The 16106-nt window shown below is 38.1% G+C and overlaps 2 protein-coding genes across 6 annotated transcripts in view; both read right to left on the minus strand.

Moving 5' to 3' along the window:
* The window catches only part of LOC124169603 (ATP-dependent RNA helicase dbp2-like), a 33872-nt gene extending 28829 nt beyond the window's left edge, over positions 1–5043 (minus strand). For 2 of the 3 annotated variants that reach the window (XM_046548245.1, XM_046548244.1), the window contains exons 1-3: positions 4935–5043; positions 4760–4829; positions 4184–4435 (exon numbers count right to left, since the gene is read on the minus strand). In XM_046548245.1, coding sequence (XP_046404201.1) covers positions 4184–4435; positions 4760–4761 — 254 coding nt within the window. In that variant the 5' untranslated portion in view covers positions 4762–4829; positions 4935–5043. The remainder of the gene's footprint in view (positions 1–4183; positions 4436–4759; positions 4830–4934) is intronic. The other variant, XM_046548246.1, reaches the window with a different exon arrangement.
* Positions 5044–5251: 208 nt separating this feature from the next.
* LOC124169697 (ATP-dependent RNA helicase dbp2-like) overlaps positions 5252–16106 on the minus strand; it is a 37151-nt gene continuing 26296 nt past the window's right edge. The window contains exons 12-13 of one of the 3 annotated variants that reach the window (XM_046548381.1): positions 13225–13353; positions 5252–5598 (exon numbers count right to left, since the gene is read on the minus strand). In XM_046548381.1, the coding sequence (XP_046404337.1) occupies positions 5594–5598; positions 13225–13353 (134 nt within the window). In that variant the 3' untranslated portion in view covers positions 5252–5593. Of the gene's footprint in view, positions 6084–12387; positions 13354–16106 lie in introns of all 3 variants that reach the window. The other 2 variants (XM_046548380.1, XM_046548377.1) reach the window with 2 other exon arrangements.

The following is a 16106-nucleotide window of genomic DNA, read 5'->3' on the forward strand; positions in this document are numbered from 1 at the left end:
AGTTTGGCATTCCCATCGTAAGAAATGGCACAAATATGATACGCTAAAATTTTTTCGCGTAGGAATTGTGAGGTCTAGGAGCCCATATTCACTTTTTACATTGTTTCTTATGGGATATTGTGCTTCGATTAACGTCATTTCGTTTATCGTCACATTTTTCAGGAACGGTAAGTGACGTTAAACGAGGACTCACTGTACCAGTGTTGCCCATCATGTTGTGATGATTTCCTTCTTCAAATTTTAATTTTTTCAAAACATACTGTAATACAGTACATATCGTATTTACCTGTGTAAGCCACACCCTCATATATCCCTTGCAGCCCAATTTTTTGGATGGCTTATGAGGAAAAAAAACACTTTTTGGGTGCTGTCTAATATAGGAAATCATGATTTGTTGCTAAATCGTTAATTTAAGTTTCCATGATTAATGAGGTTAAATAATGTTAGAAATGTAATTCCTGCAAAAGTTTCCCAGTTTCAATGCTTAACTTTGGAGAAATAATCAATAAGAATTTAAGGGAAAATATTATGCGGCATACATTAAACTGTGGAGGATTCGTGTAAGCTGCGCTCACCCATTTTTTCCCTGGCATTTCCGGAAAAAAGGTGTGCAGCTTCTATGGGTAAATACGGTAATGCAGTAAGGATTCTATTATATGTCCTCACAGAGGGGAAGCTGATTGGGAAAATGGATAGAGAAACAGTCCATTCATCATCCTTTTCTCAGCAATTTATACTTCGATTAATTTATCACGATTCTCCTGCATCTTTTGTCCACATCAATTTGCGCAATCCATTAAAAATCTAACTATTCTGAGGTGAAAAGACACGGAAAATGGATGAGGCTAAGAAAGTATGAGATAGGGGGTAGTTTTTTGGAGGGAATTGTTACGATAGAGAAAAGCAGATAATCCAATGAAAAAATTGAATGCATGGTAACTGAGTCTGCAGTAAATTTAAAATCCTCCATTGATGTCTCCTCGTATGTCACCGAAGTATTCATAAATTTAAAATGAATGTGTAAGTAATGACGAAGTTCTAAGAAGAGTGAGAGATAAGTCTTATAAGAACCCTGAGACGGAGGAGGAACAACTTCATCGACAAGATGATGGCCCGATGAATACATCCATTGAAGGATAAGTTGAGAGGAAGAAAGCCAAAGGAAGGTCCATAATGAGTTGTAAAGGACAGATTATAGATCTAATAGAAAGTAAATAAGTCCATGTGAAAAGGTAATCAGATAAGAGAGAGGAGTGGGGAGCAGCATCAAACCAATTTTTAGATTGTTGACTAATGATGTTGATTTTAGGATCCCTCTAAACCTTGCCAAAGCAACTTATAATTAAAAATAGATTTCAATAAAAGAAAAATGGCTGAATGATGGAATGAAACTAATACTAACAGAGCTATACACATGCATCTAATACATATGTAATTTAATTCACGACTCTTCTAAGGGTCTACGACAGTGTGGGTGATTCCAACTAAATATTGTGCTTTGGAGTCAGCAAAACGAGTTTACAACTGAAGGTAGTCATTACAGGGTCACTACCAACTTTCCCTTTTTGTTTTTCCTGACTTTATACTGATTTCCAGACTAATTTTTTTCAATTTCCCAAACCAGAGATCAAGTTCAGCCGGACTGACATGAATGCCATCCAGGCTGCATTGACAAAACATCAAGGTGAGCTCATTTCTATAACAGACTTGTTTTTAATATGACATAAAAATATCTTTCCATAATTAAAAAACCACAGCCTATGTATGTTATTGATTTTGAATTATGAAAGGGATGTCCAAAAAGTACGAGTACCTAACTCAAAGTAAGAGTACCAAATGTACTATTTCATAAAGAAACTTTCACTAAAAAAATTATTACATTATATTGTAGGTATATACGTTAGTTATTTTTCCACATAGTCACCTTCCAGTTCTATGCAGTTTTTACGCTGTGGCACAAGTTTTATGATTACCTCCTCGTAGAATTCTCCTGCCACCTCTTCACTCATTTCGCCTCGTCATTGATTGTAAAATTTTTCCACCCATGCGAGTCTTCAGTAGGGTAAAAGATGAAATCCTAAGGGTGCCATGTCATGAAAATACACAGGGTGTTTCAAATTGTCCCAAAAAAATGTATTCATAAGCACCTTAGTGGAGTTGGCTATGTGTGAGTAGGTGTGATCGCGCAACAAACACACTCCCTTAGTCAACATTTCTCTCCGTTTCGAATTGCTCTCCTTAAGTTTTTTTTGTGTCTCACATAATTGCAATGCATTCAACTTCTCCCAATGAGGCAAAAATTCAATCAAAATTATCTCTTTTCGGTCCCAAAACACCTACCTAATTTTTAATGCCTAAAAAATGCCTAATTTTTTTTGCACGAAATGCTGATTTTTTTTTGGCATATGGGGAACTATTTCCACCACTACAGGGACGGTTTTTTTGTATCATGGGAGTAGTGAGCCCATGGAGCACAAGAGCACCGGGCACAATGGAGCTCAGAAAATCCTTATCTTGCAGACAAATTTTGGATTCTCAGCATTTCTGTAATTGCCTTGTGCAAGAGAGATCTTGAGAAATATTGTGGAAATTTTTTCACCGCCAATCAGCAGTCTTTACCAACTGTTTCCTTGATTTTTTACACCAACTCATCATCAAAATTGAAGGTCTTTCACTCCTTTAATTGGCATGAATATTCATTCTTCACCATACAGTTTTCATTTGGGTTAACATTTCAATCGGCATTTTTCCTTCCGTGACAAGGAAATTTATGACTGCACATAACAACATTACTGATTAAAGATGAAATATAGATGTAGCTATCATTACAGGTTTAAACCTCCATATAAAGTAGCTTTTGAAGCCCAAAGAAGAATGTGCTCTACCTCTTTGCAGGGGTTGATGATAAGACTAAAACATTCTGCCAGAGTTTGCATTTTAACGATAAATTACATAAGCTTCGATTACCTACAATTTATTATTTTTGGATTATTTGTCAATGAGCCCTCACCGAATTACTGACTACAGTAACCAACTAGGCACTAAAGCTGCCAAACATTTGAAAAAGGCAAAAAAAGATATGCAAATTAGGTTGGTTACCTGCACTTTTAGAATATCAGTAAGGATCTCCCCAAATATTTGACTTTAACAATCATATCTAAGTAGACTTCTCTTCTTGACTTAACCCACTTGTTTCTTAGTGTGATAGTTACATCATAGTACGATTTTCCTCTTGGGGAATCTACGTAAACAAATTCACAAGGCAGAAAATGAGTGTACAGCCACAGAGAGGGGTCTTTAATGACTCAAACAATTCCCAAAATTTCTTCATATATTTCCAAAATATATTGAGCATGATTCAACATGATGATGATTGAATCACAAATAAAAGTTGTTTGGTATAAATCTTAATTGTATTTACAAAATTTTGGTAATGACCATGATGTTATTATATTCCCCAACCCACTTCATAATAACTTTCCACAGCCTCAGCCACCTTTCACCATAAGCATATTTTTGGACAGGTGCCTGAGAATTAGAGTTAAAGGAACTCAAAATCACTAAAGTTGGGTAACGTACCAATACAAGCAAACAGAGGTATTCCATGTTTTACGTCCCATAAAAACATTGCTGAGTTAACTATCCTCATATTGGATAACAACATGAGAAGGGATGTTTATCAGGATATCAAAACAAAATAGGTAATTATTTTATGGTAAAATAGATTATTTAATTGCCACGGTCATACCGATACTATAATGTCATAATAACAGAAAAAATCAAGGTGAAAACCCACTCATCCTGCTACGGTATAGACAGTTTTTCCAAATTCAATTATATTTTAAACGGGTCTGGATACTTACACTATCACAAGAGCTCGGGGACAATGACTAGCACAACTTTCATTGAGAGATATGTCGAAAGACCTAACCAAATCCAAGAGAAGTTATTATACTAAAGAAAATAAGTCTACGCATCGAATATCCTACGGGAGATTAATAACTATTGGCTCGGAAGAATTCAAATTCAATTTTCTACCTCAACTCTTCCGTAAGCCATCAGCGAGTAGCAGTGCACTTAGTCGTGCTGCAGATGTTGATGGCTGCCAAATCATACGATTTTGGTTACTTTCGATTAATTAAGTGCAGCGATGTGAACTCCGTGAATATCTTACAATATTTACCTGTTAGCAACATTGGAGTGAGGAATATAAAAATCTTTGAGGAATGGTTGCAATGCTGCTAGATCCCACTGCGGCTTCCTCAATCGCTCTCCCGGCTGTTTTCCTTTAAGGGTAGACTTATTTCCCCCATTGTCGCTTCCTCCGTTGACAAAAGTTACGCCTCCGTTAATATAGTTGTTACTTCCTCCGTTCCCTCTTTTGTCATCCCAATACCTTCCTTTACTATTAGAACTTTGATCTTGTTCCCGAAACCTACAGTAAACAAATAAAATTGCCAGCTAAATAAAACGAATTGCGAATGGTATTCAAATCGACCCTCAAACAGTTAATTAAGAAATGTAAATCCTCAACGGCGGTAGAAATATTGCTCTCGATAACCACACACCCAAATTATATTGTATTAGAGTATTTAATAAGTACGTATGTTACTTTATCGACTGAAATCCTTTTTTCACATACACACAAAATGGCGGAACGTTTTGTAGTGACATTTCTCCACTATCATTAAGGTTAGTTACTCACTTCGTACCTTTAAATCGTAATGAAATAACAGTAAAACTGCGATGTAATACTTACATCTTGGACAAATGCAGTAGTATTGCCAGAAATTCTGTCTTACGGCTGGCTAACCTTTCGGCAGAATGACCTAAGAGAAAGGACACATTAACTTCATAGGAACCACTTTACCTATTAGATAATTTTGATTGGGAAAGAAATTTCTGTCTTTTAGCAGAATTAAATTACCACTAACCGGCAATATTAGTATTATAAATAGCAATCTGTCTACCGCATAGTCCTCCCTACCCTGATGGAAAACACCTGAGTTTTGACGTAAAGTCCTATTGCTTGGCTCTCGACGAATAGCAGTCAAGAAAACCCTACATCCGCCAGGTGTCTCTGGCAACCATACACCGCTAAAATCAAAATTGGATGCGAGCAGATGCAAGGGATGTCATTCGCAAAAAAGAACTCAAGCTTTTTTCATTAAAAAAATTTATTAAAACAATAGATACATAAAAATCACGTTATTATTAAAAGGTCACAATTAATAATTTTCGAATTTTCTTGAGTTATGCTGTCTATATAAATACTTTCAGATTCATCTGTTTTTGTACAGGCTGCTACAACAACAGTTTTTGTACAAAATAAAAAAAAAACAGAATGACACGATAGAAGATCAAAATTCAATGCATTATAGCATCCACAAGTTCACTCAATCTAATACAATCTTGAATCAGTTCCACAATTTATTTCAAAACATTTCAGTATTTCACACATGGATTACTTCCATGAAGGCCAGAACTTCACGAATTAGCAGAGAACAAATTTCCAGAAAAGACTTTCATCCTTCACTGCACTCTCCCGATGATTTATAACGTTCCACATTTTCCATTTGGTAGATTTCACCCCTCACGCTGTAATGGAACCAAATACTCCGGATTAAAAATATTGAATACCCTCCTGATTTAGCCCTATAACTGAAAATGTTCCAAAGCAATCCAAAACCAGTACATAATGATCACAAGAATTATTTATTCACTGTAATCACTCAGACAATATTTTTCAAAGATAACAAATGAAATAATGTACAGGTTTCATTAATATTAATAGGACAATTAATAAATACATTCCAACAACCATCTGAGTAAAAATTTCACTGTCAGTCTGGGAGCAATATCACGCAAAGTCAAAAATATATCACTTGTTGGTTTCTGTTGGCTACATCAAATATTGATAATAATCGAGACACAGCTGCATTTTCTTTTACACATAATAACAGTTTCACAATACAAAACTAGCGATTTCACTATTACAACTTCTGAGCCTGCTCGAAGGATGCTTCTCATATTCACACTTCAAGTCTTCACACTCCAGTAGCTATTTCCAACCACATAATCCCCTAAAACAACAGAAAAACGATACCAAGAGGTTTAAGAATGATTATTTACTGGAGAGATGAAATTTACTTCATTCAGATTAAGAGGTTAATTATGAAGACTTTGAAGCTACTGCAAACTAAAGTCAAGGCAAAGTAGAAATTTCTCTTATAAAATTGCTTGAGAGGAGCAGTGAATGAAAAACTACTAATAAATGAAGGTGAATTCAGAAACAATTAAGAAAATACTACATAGTGACGTGATTATCCTTCTGCTGTTAGAACCTAATAGTTCTCGGGACCTTTTTTCATTATTTTAAACTTATGAATCCTGCAATCACCTTGGTGACCACACTACTCATCTAAGTCAGATATCAACTCAACATTTGAAGAAAAACAATTGTAGCTTCTGAACAATTTTTAACATCAATAGCTCACTTTCTAGGCCGCTGTTAAATTTTCTTTCAACCCAAGCAACAACAGCCCATCCATCACTCCCCACATAGCATCTATGTACAGGGATTCCCCAAACTATAGAATGTTCCTAAAAAGCATCATGTTCCGCAAATTTATTGTTAAAAGATAGGTGTATACAAGGCAATATAATTTACACTTGATACACCATTGGCTGACTTTTCTGGGGGCTATTCTACATTCAGGAGTATTAATTAATACAGTTGATATTACACACTGACAGAATATCCAAGTGATTGCTATCTTTTGTAGAGGCAATTAGTTCATGAAAATACAGTCCGGCCGCCGAGAGTTGTCCAATGACAAGCAGAAGAGTCTAGTTCAGTGTAGGGGGCAAGGTTGCCAGGTAAGAAAGGGGAATGCTCATGTCATATGCACACATAATAGCTCCATGAAGAGGGAGGCCGGAAAGGACAATGAGTATGAAGGAGTCAAAGTAAGAATCCTTTGCTCTGGTGATTCGAAGAAAGGGCTTGTTTTGATGGTTCAGGCTTGTTTCGTACTTCATATGCATGTGGCAACGTTGTGTGACTAGGCGACGGAGTGAGGTGCGTTTTGGGGACAGCGATTGGTTGCAAACCGTGCTAGTGCTGGATTTTCCGCCCCTCCTTTTGAGCTGTCATCAGAAAACTCTCGTCTGCCAGACTGTAAAAAGGTAAATCATTACCTCTGCTTTTCTCATGGTTATAAAGACGTGGAATGAGAGTTTTGTCCAGTTCCTTAGATAACGTAAACATGAACATCTCCATAAGAACAAATGAAAGAGCAATCTTGAGACCCAGTATCCACACAAAAAATCAATGACAATTATTGATTTGCATTTGAAAAAATTTCCGAGGAGACAAAAGGGAACAGGAGATCATGCACACAGAGATTTGCAAATGATATGTGTTTCCGGTAAATTTGTTCCCCACTTTCTTGAAACCAATCAAAAGAACATTCATTTGAATTCTATATGGGACTTCAAAAGAGATATTTTAAGAGATTCAATTTTTAAGTATTTACAAATTGTTGAGAGTAGGTAGTACAAATATGATCCAGAAATCAAGCAAGCATGAAGCCAGTGGAAGACTTCCAACTCTACCAGAGCCACCTTGCTCCACCTTGGCCAGGCTGTTAACCCTGTACTTATATCAATAAGTGTTAAACACTTGTGAAATAGGGTTCAGAGGATATGCCCGGAACTTATAGTGTTCGGTGCAAGTCCTACATCATGACAATGATCCAACACACTTGGCCTCGAGAGTGAACAGCTAGTAGGCCTCCATGGTTAAATCCCCACCCTCTGTTGTAACCAAACCAAGTCTTGTGAAACTTTACCCTCTCCCTGAAGATGAAGAAAATTTACAGACAAAGCATTCAGATGTTGTGAAGGCAGTAAAAAGAGCTATGCAAAGAGCACTAAATGATATCAAAGATGAAGAGTTCCAAAGTCGCTTCAAACAGTAGAAAAACTAACTTAACACATTGCGTACCGTGGTATTTAAATTCCTAGGAAAGCTGATTCTGGGTAGAGGTGTTGAGATTGGAAATGTGCCTTTGGTTTAAACATGGTTAAAAATCTAATGTTTAGAATATAACTTTACCTAATCAAATGTTATGATGCATCAATTCATTATGAATAACGAACAACAACTGAAAACGTACTAACGAATACGTATTGTACGCTTTAAAATTGTTTAGGTTGACGCACCTAAATGACGAGAATCTTCGTCATCCGTCCGGAAGATTCGGGAAAAAAATGACGAGAATTCTCGCCGTCTGTACGCTACGTGTGAAAAAGTAAATTGCATTGGATGGAGAGAACTTTGAAACAATCTTGAAATAGAGATTATACCCAAATTTTAATACCAAAAGCAGAGGTTTTTTTGGGTGCCACATTGTATATTAATTACATGTGTTGATGCTTGACATAGACAGTGCGATAGAGACAAAAATGGCAAGACAAGATGACCGACAACTGACACTCTCCCTTCCTCCTGCCTCCACCATCCCATTACCCCTTCCCACCTCTTTGCCTTCCACCTCCCCCACCTACATACAATTGGGTATTTAAGGAGTTGTGGTATGTGTATTTGTAACCACCTGAGGATGATTCTAAGTTGTTTAAACCCAGGTGGTGATCAAGTTTTATTTTATTTATGTGGTGTAGTAAAAGTTTCCTCACTGAATAAATTTTGTGATGGAATACCACAAAGTTTCCCAAGATGGTGTTTTATTCTTATTATGGAATCACCATACCCTCACTTAGAGATTCAATAAAATGATTGGTTATTAGAATACAATTAAGAACTGCTAGCATTTGAAGTTGCTATACATTGTTTACTTATTCTCAAGGCTAAACCAAAGTCAGGAAGAGAACCAGTTAATATCCTTAATTTGTTTATCTATGGGTGTTGATGGATGCTAAAATTGCAGGAACTGGAATTCAGATGGCCATGTATGCTGTATTGAAAAATTATCAATTCATGAGCTGATGAATAGAATTTAATTACTTCTCAATGTAACTATGTAATGTTGTTGGCACTGATTCATGGATGACTGATGGCAGAATTGAACAATTAGACACGAGAATGCACTAATACTTGTTATGGCTTTGGGAGACAGCACCTAAGCCCTAAAATCCTCTCTATATCTCCCACGTGCAGTTATTTCCATTTTTCACACACCCTTAGCAAGGGTAGTGGATACAGATGGATTCCTAATGAAAGGATGAACACTATTTTTAGGGTACAGAAGATATTGATCTGCAAAGGAGATGCTATGTGGTTTGAGCAGGCTGAGTATGTTTCACGGCTTCCATTACCAACCATGAGCCATGTATATTGAAGTTGTAATTACGCACAAGTTCAACCTTATCATCCGTGCCCAAATTTTAACATTTAAAACATGCACTTGAAACTAATAATATTGATTTGAAAGAATGTAAAAATAATCACGAATGATAAACCCACAGGCTGTTAATTTGATAAACTGATTTATGATTTTAGAGAAATACAGTGCAACCTCGATATAACGACACCCCACGGTGCACTAATAAACACTCGCTATAGCAAATTGTCGCTTTACCAGAGGTGGAGCAAATAATAGCCAATATACCTGTTGCGAACAGATAAACAGGAACAGGAGTGGTGCGGCGACAGATAAACATCTATCCGATAAACGTTAGCATAAATCCAGACGAAAGGCGATGTTTTTTTGCATCACTAAATTTCTTTACTCAAATAACGACTAACTATTCAAACAATTTATAAGCGCCGCACTGAATAAAAATCATGCAAAGCATTGTTTTGTCAATCATTATATTTATCGAACGATAGTTTACCACATAAATTTGAGACTGAGCACTCCATTAACATCATTTCTAACAGATCGCTAGCAATTACAGAGGTTAAGGAGTCTTGATGAAAGTCTTCCGGTGGTGAAACCCTTGCTATGGAGAGAGCCAACACCGAAAGGATTTTGTAAAAACGAATTTTTTAACACGCTTATTATAGGGTCAATTGACGGTGCATCAGCTATCTCTCGTAATAGCGGGGGTGTCGCTGTAGCCCGTACTCGCTTTAACGAGGTTCCACTGTAATTTAGTAGATTTTAACATAGTATTCAAGTACAGTTGAAGACCTCAAATCCGGAACCCAGAAACTCGGAAAACCAGAAATCCGGAACGTTGGAAAATTCCTCTGTGAAGTGCTTCAACTTGCCCCCTCATGGCACCACCCTCCGAGCCTTGTTCTGGGACGAGTAGCAAGTTAGCACACCCTACGAACATACGCTAACAACCTAGGCAGGGACACGTACGGATCTCAAATATCGAGCAAAAGAGCCTGAACGCATTAAAAAATTAATTAATTAACAAAATATAGAAGCTGAAGACCAGAAATCCAGAATCTCTTTGGTCCTAATCTTTACAGATTTGAGGTCCTCAACTGTATTAGGAAAGTGACTGATCCTTCTGAGCTGTATAGTTTTTTTAAAAGACCTAGCAATCTAATAACATATAATAGCTAAATTCCTGAAAGAAAAATCACAGGAGAAATCTCCATTACTTTGGACCTCCAGTTACATCATCACGAATCCACCCCCTGAATTGAAATAGTAAGAAGCAATAGTTTTATCATAGTGAGGCCACCAAGTAGCTCTAAAAGGTAAAATTTGTATAAATTCAGCATCTGATAGTCTGACATCTATGAATTCCCTAATCTCACATAGTAACTTATATTAAAGCTTTTCAGCCGATTATCAATAGCAGCAACTGATAAAATTCATGCTTACTACCTAAAGTACATGAATTATGATAACTCCCGGACAGACAAGAGGAAATGAATTATTCCAATATAGTTGACAATGCATGAATATTAATTACAGGACACAATGGAAGTGGAAGTATAAGTGAAAAACAGATTGAAGTTAAAGCAACAAAATAAAAGCACCCCTTGACAATGGCCACCAAATGAACCTGAAAAAGCAATCAACATACAAGGGGAGAAATTACAAACAAATGGGAAATGCTTTCTTAACAATGAGGTGGACAGGCTTTTCACATTAAAAAACACAACTTACAAACAATTTGAGTTACCCTTCCACTGGTATACAGGAGGGGGAGCAACCAACCAGGTGTGATGGAGTTGGTAGCATGTTGAGTTCTGGGGAGAAGGGACATGTAGAAATGTTTTTCCCATTTAAATGTGTGCTTTACATCAGGTTGCCAATTTATAATTAAGGACAACATGACAAAAGAGACTGAAGATGGTGAACTTTAAAGACCAGCCAATTGTGATAAGAGCTTGGATATAGAAAAAATAGAAATAAAAAAAACTGCTACAAACGACACTGTACAACAATAAATGAACCTACTTCCATTTTCAAAACTATGATTCCTGACGAGGGCATGCTTGTTGACACTGAGATTAGTATGGTGTTCAACATTTTCAATAGTGAAAGTTAACAAAATACTGCACCAAGAAATAACAGTTTATTCCATAACATAATAATAATGAGGGAAGAAATCCTTATCTTTGAAACAAATACAGTAAAACCTCTATGTATTGAACCTCTTTACATCATAAACCTTCATACTTCATGCCACCCCTACGGTCTTGTCAGATTGACATGTAAATTTATAGGCAAACCTCTTTGTAGTGAACCTCTTTATCTCATAAAACCTCCACCTAACATACCAAGGAGACACCCATGAGACTGCCTAACTACCTCTGCAAACTGTACCGAGACAACTAAAGACCATTAATGCAGCTGCGATTACGTACATTGAATGACATTTTCAGCAATAAATGTTTCACGCTTAATTTTTTCTTATACACCTTTAATAAGTTGTAATTTTCACTTTAACCACTCGTCATGGCCATTTTGTTTCATATGAGAGCAAACCTAACAGAAAATAAGAAAAAAGGTATCCAACTATCCTAATCATTTTAAGTGACTGTTGAATTAAGAGAGATCACATCATTTTCTCTTGAATCATGGTAAAAATCACACAATAGTGTTATCATTAAATAATTAATATATGTTCACTAATGCATGCTTGTTTATTTTAATGCATAAATATAATGGTTTAAAAGACAGTAGTGCCTTTCATATCCAAAATATGAAAAAGTGGTGCATATCACTAAAACCTCTATATAGTGAGCCTCCATTCATCAAATTGACCAAATTTTGTTCCCCTTCATTATGATTAAAGAGGTTTTACTGTATTAATCTGAGAACAACAAAAAAAAACACAATAGAGAAAAATAGACCTCCTGTGACCCAGAAACTAACAAACTGGTGCAAAACCCACAAGAGATAAATGGAAAAACATAGTTGGTTGGTTGAGTGACAAAAGGGGGGGCTATACCTGTTCAGGGCGGGTGGGTGCTTGCGCTTCACGCCACATAGGCGTATCCATCCCTGGGCTGCCTTGGCGGCCCATATGATCCCGCCGCCTCCTGAGGCGGCAGATTCCCCCCGTCCCCTACAGGCCCAGGCGGCCCATTGTGGTACGAGGATCCACTGTGGTGACTGTGGGACTGGGAGGTGGTCGTCTGGTGAGATTCTGACGGAGAGGAATGATGGTGATGGGACGGAGGGGGTTGGCTGTACTGCTGCTGAGAGGACGACTGGGAAGAGTGGTGGTAACTCCCGTGGTTGTCGTCCGCATTGTAGTAACTGGACCCATTTTGCAGGGAATTGTGGGATTGGTGAGAGGACGAGGACTGATGGGAGGAGGACGACGGATGCGAGGAAGAGGAGTGGGATGAGGAGGAGTGGTGGTGGTGGTGGTGGTGATGCCGGGAATGCTCCGACTTGGTGTTGTTCGGTGGGGGGGATGGTGGGGGTTGGTCGAGGGCACTTTGGTGGTGGGATGAGGAGTGGGAGCGGGGAGGGGGCGAGGGAGATCGTTTGGCAGTGGACCCATGATTGGATATGTACTCGGCCGCCTGGACCTGTGGTGGGGGGGCTATGTTCAGCGAGAGCAGGGGCACGGGACCGCTCCCCAACGAGGGAAGCGGCCGGGAAGAAGAAGAAGAAGCATGGTTCGCCATCATCCGCGCAGCTGACGAGTGGGAGGAGGAGCCGACGTGGCTCCCCCCTCCTCCGCTTGCAGACGAAGACGCAGCCCCTCTGGATGACCCATGGAGGTCTAGGGGCAGCAGCCGCCGCGTCGATGACTGGGGTGAGGAGGTGGACTTGCCTGATCGATCATTCTCTCGACCTCCACCTCTGCTGCGGTCCCTCCGGCCCCGGCTCCGACTCCTACTTCGGCTTCGCCCCATGCGACCACCCATCCGGCCACCGCCCGAAGACTTCCAACGGTTGCGACCTGATGGCAATAATTGTGTCATTACTATGGAAAATTCATTATTTTGGAGTAATTTGCAGTAATTTAAGTTATTGCACAAGCTCTGGATTGTGTATGGAAGCCATATATCCATCACCTTATCCATCACTTTACTAGCACTATTGTTATAAATACATTAAATAAAATATATAATTAAATAAATAAATAATTAAATAAATACATTACACACCTTAAACATTTTAAATTATATCTTAACATAAAGAAAAGCCATACACATAGAACTTTTGGGGATAAATCTTAGAGTAGAACTTTCTTTAAAAGCTTTTTAAAGGTCCAGGTGCACATCTCTTTAAACGAGGAAACTTAAAGCGGAAAATATCAAATAAAAAGGAATTGGATATTAAACTGAGCAATGCATTGGGTGCCATGGTACCCACTCATATCAAAGGGTACAAATGTTGTCTTGACAACCCACACAATCTAATAAAATAAATGCAATCTTTACGCTCCATGCACATTACACGTTTTCGCCCGTGCAGGAAAAAAACCACACGGGCCTTTTCCTATTAGTCCACGGAAGAAGTTTACGAGACCTTTCACATTGTATGGTAAAATCACGGGCACGATTTTTAGCTGCATTTGCAGCCATCTGGTGCCACTGGGGCCACACGGCTACCGTATCGTCTTTCTGCTTAGTGATACATGCAAACAAATGCTCAATTTCACACTTGTCGGTTTCAGTTGTGCGGGAACTGTCTCCAGTACTGTTGATAATAATATTTTTGTACAGTTAAAATCGTACGGTATAAAAAGCGACTAGCCATGATTTAAACCTGAGCGGTTTTTTCTTACGCGGACGACAATGTGTAATGTGCAAGGAATGTTACTCTCTAAAACCCAAGAAAGAAATAGGCAAAAGCTCCCTACACTAAACATTTTTATTTCATATTTATTAGAACTGTTACTTCATAACCTTCATAAATAAGAGACTAAATTTATTAGGGGGGAAGGCACTCAATAATATTTTTGGAACCCATGCTAAAAAAATGCTAAACACACACATGTTATTAAAAAATTGTGGCCTGGATATTTGATTCATATCTCTTTGGGTTGGACCAGGCATTTGGAGGGTCTTCATCAGAGATGACACTGATACATGAAATCTGGATTAGCATGCTTAATTTTTGATGTACAGTGAGTCCTCGTTCTACGTCACCCCGTTTAACGTCATTTCGCAATAACGTCACGAAAATTTTGAGATTGTCATTCGTTTATCGCACCTTCGCTTTGCGATAACGTCAAGTCTTTTAAATTTCGTGCGAGAAAAAATGCGAGGCGGCGGGCGTAACAGGTTGTTCGTTTTGCGGGCGGTAATACAGTCAGTCTAAATGAAGTGTAAAATGGTGTGTTTATTGTTAATTGCAATTATGGTTTTAGCAAATTTTCTGCAAAATGAATTCTTAGGTAGGTGAGTAAGGTTTTACTTGACATAATGGTTTTCAGGAACCTAAAAAGTGATTTCGAGGCATTTTTCCATGTAGAACTCGGAGTTTTTGTCGTCACTTTTTTCGCCGTGTTCACAATAATTTTGGTTCCTGTAACTGCGAAGATGTTTCAGCGATAATGATGCCCAGGCGACGCTCGCCCGGGCGACTACCATAGCGAAGCCGAAAGGCAAATGCGGGAAGATACAAAAATGGAGAAGGATTTACGTCACTGCTGCTATTGTCGTCGATGAAGACAGGAACTCATATTTTTGCCATAGTTTGGCATTCCCATCGTAAAAAATGCCCCAGATATGATACGCTAAAATTTTTTCGCGTAGGAATTGTGAGGTCAAGGAGCCGATATTCACTTTTAACATTGTTTCTTATGGGATATTATGTTTCGATTAACGTCATTTCGTTTACCGTCACATTTTTCAGGAACGGTAAGTGACGTTAAACGAGGACTCACTGTACATATTTAAATAACACATTTTAACCATTTCATTCACCAAAGATTTAACTATGTACTTGTTTTTATTGGAAATTGGGTGAAAAATGGCTCTTTATGAAGAGGAACCTTGCATAATCCTCAGACATTCGTAGTTTCTTTCCTAAATATATTTGTAAAACAAACTTGGCATGTTTGTGATGTATACTTCTACTTCCCATACCCCACTATCCTATCTAGTATGTGATTCATCATTCCCTCGTTAACCTTACCAGGCTACCTCGACAAGGCACCTGCTGAGTAAGTCATTCTCTCTTGCCGTCTGTGTCATCATTACTGGAAGACACTTTTACCACCCTCACTTTCACAGGAACCCTTGACTTATTCGAGTAATTTCTCAGTGGACAAGATATTCAGGAATTATTAATGAAAATTATTGAAATCTACCTAGACTATGCATGCATGCACTTTTATCTATTGAAATGATTCCTTCGTGAGTTTTGATCTCCAACGAAGACCACAGAACAAAAGTACGTCCTTGGAGAGACTGGTATGCATTCCAAACAGAGGAAATGCAAGATGATAACTAAGACAAGCATTGTGACCAACTGCTTCTTCACTGTCAAGGACCGAAAGATAGGGTGAACGCCGAAAGGATAATCAGATATCTTGGCCTTCTAGAGCTTGTATGTTTACCTCAGTTCATGAATAAAGGATGCCTTGTAAGAATCCAGCCCATAGCGAATGTAAAGGCCATCCAGATAAGTAATTAATTGTTTTTGGCCACCATGCACCATGAATTCAGAGAAATACTGATAAATACATTTTGTATTAGCAAT

The sequence above is a fragment of the Ischnura elegans genome, chromosome 12 (assembly GCF_921293095.1).
Source record: "Ischnura elegans chromosome 12, ioIscEleg1.1, whole genome shotgun sequence".
NCBI classification, from domain to species: Eukaryota; Metazoa; Arthropoda; class Insecta; order Odonata; family Coenagrionidae; genus Ischnura; species Ischnura elegans.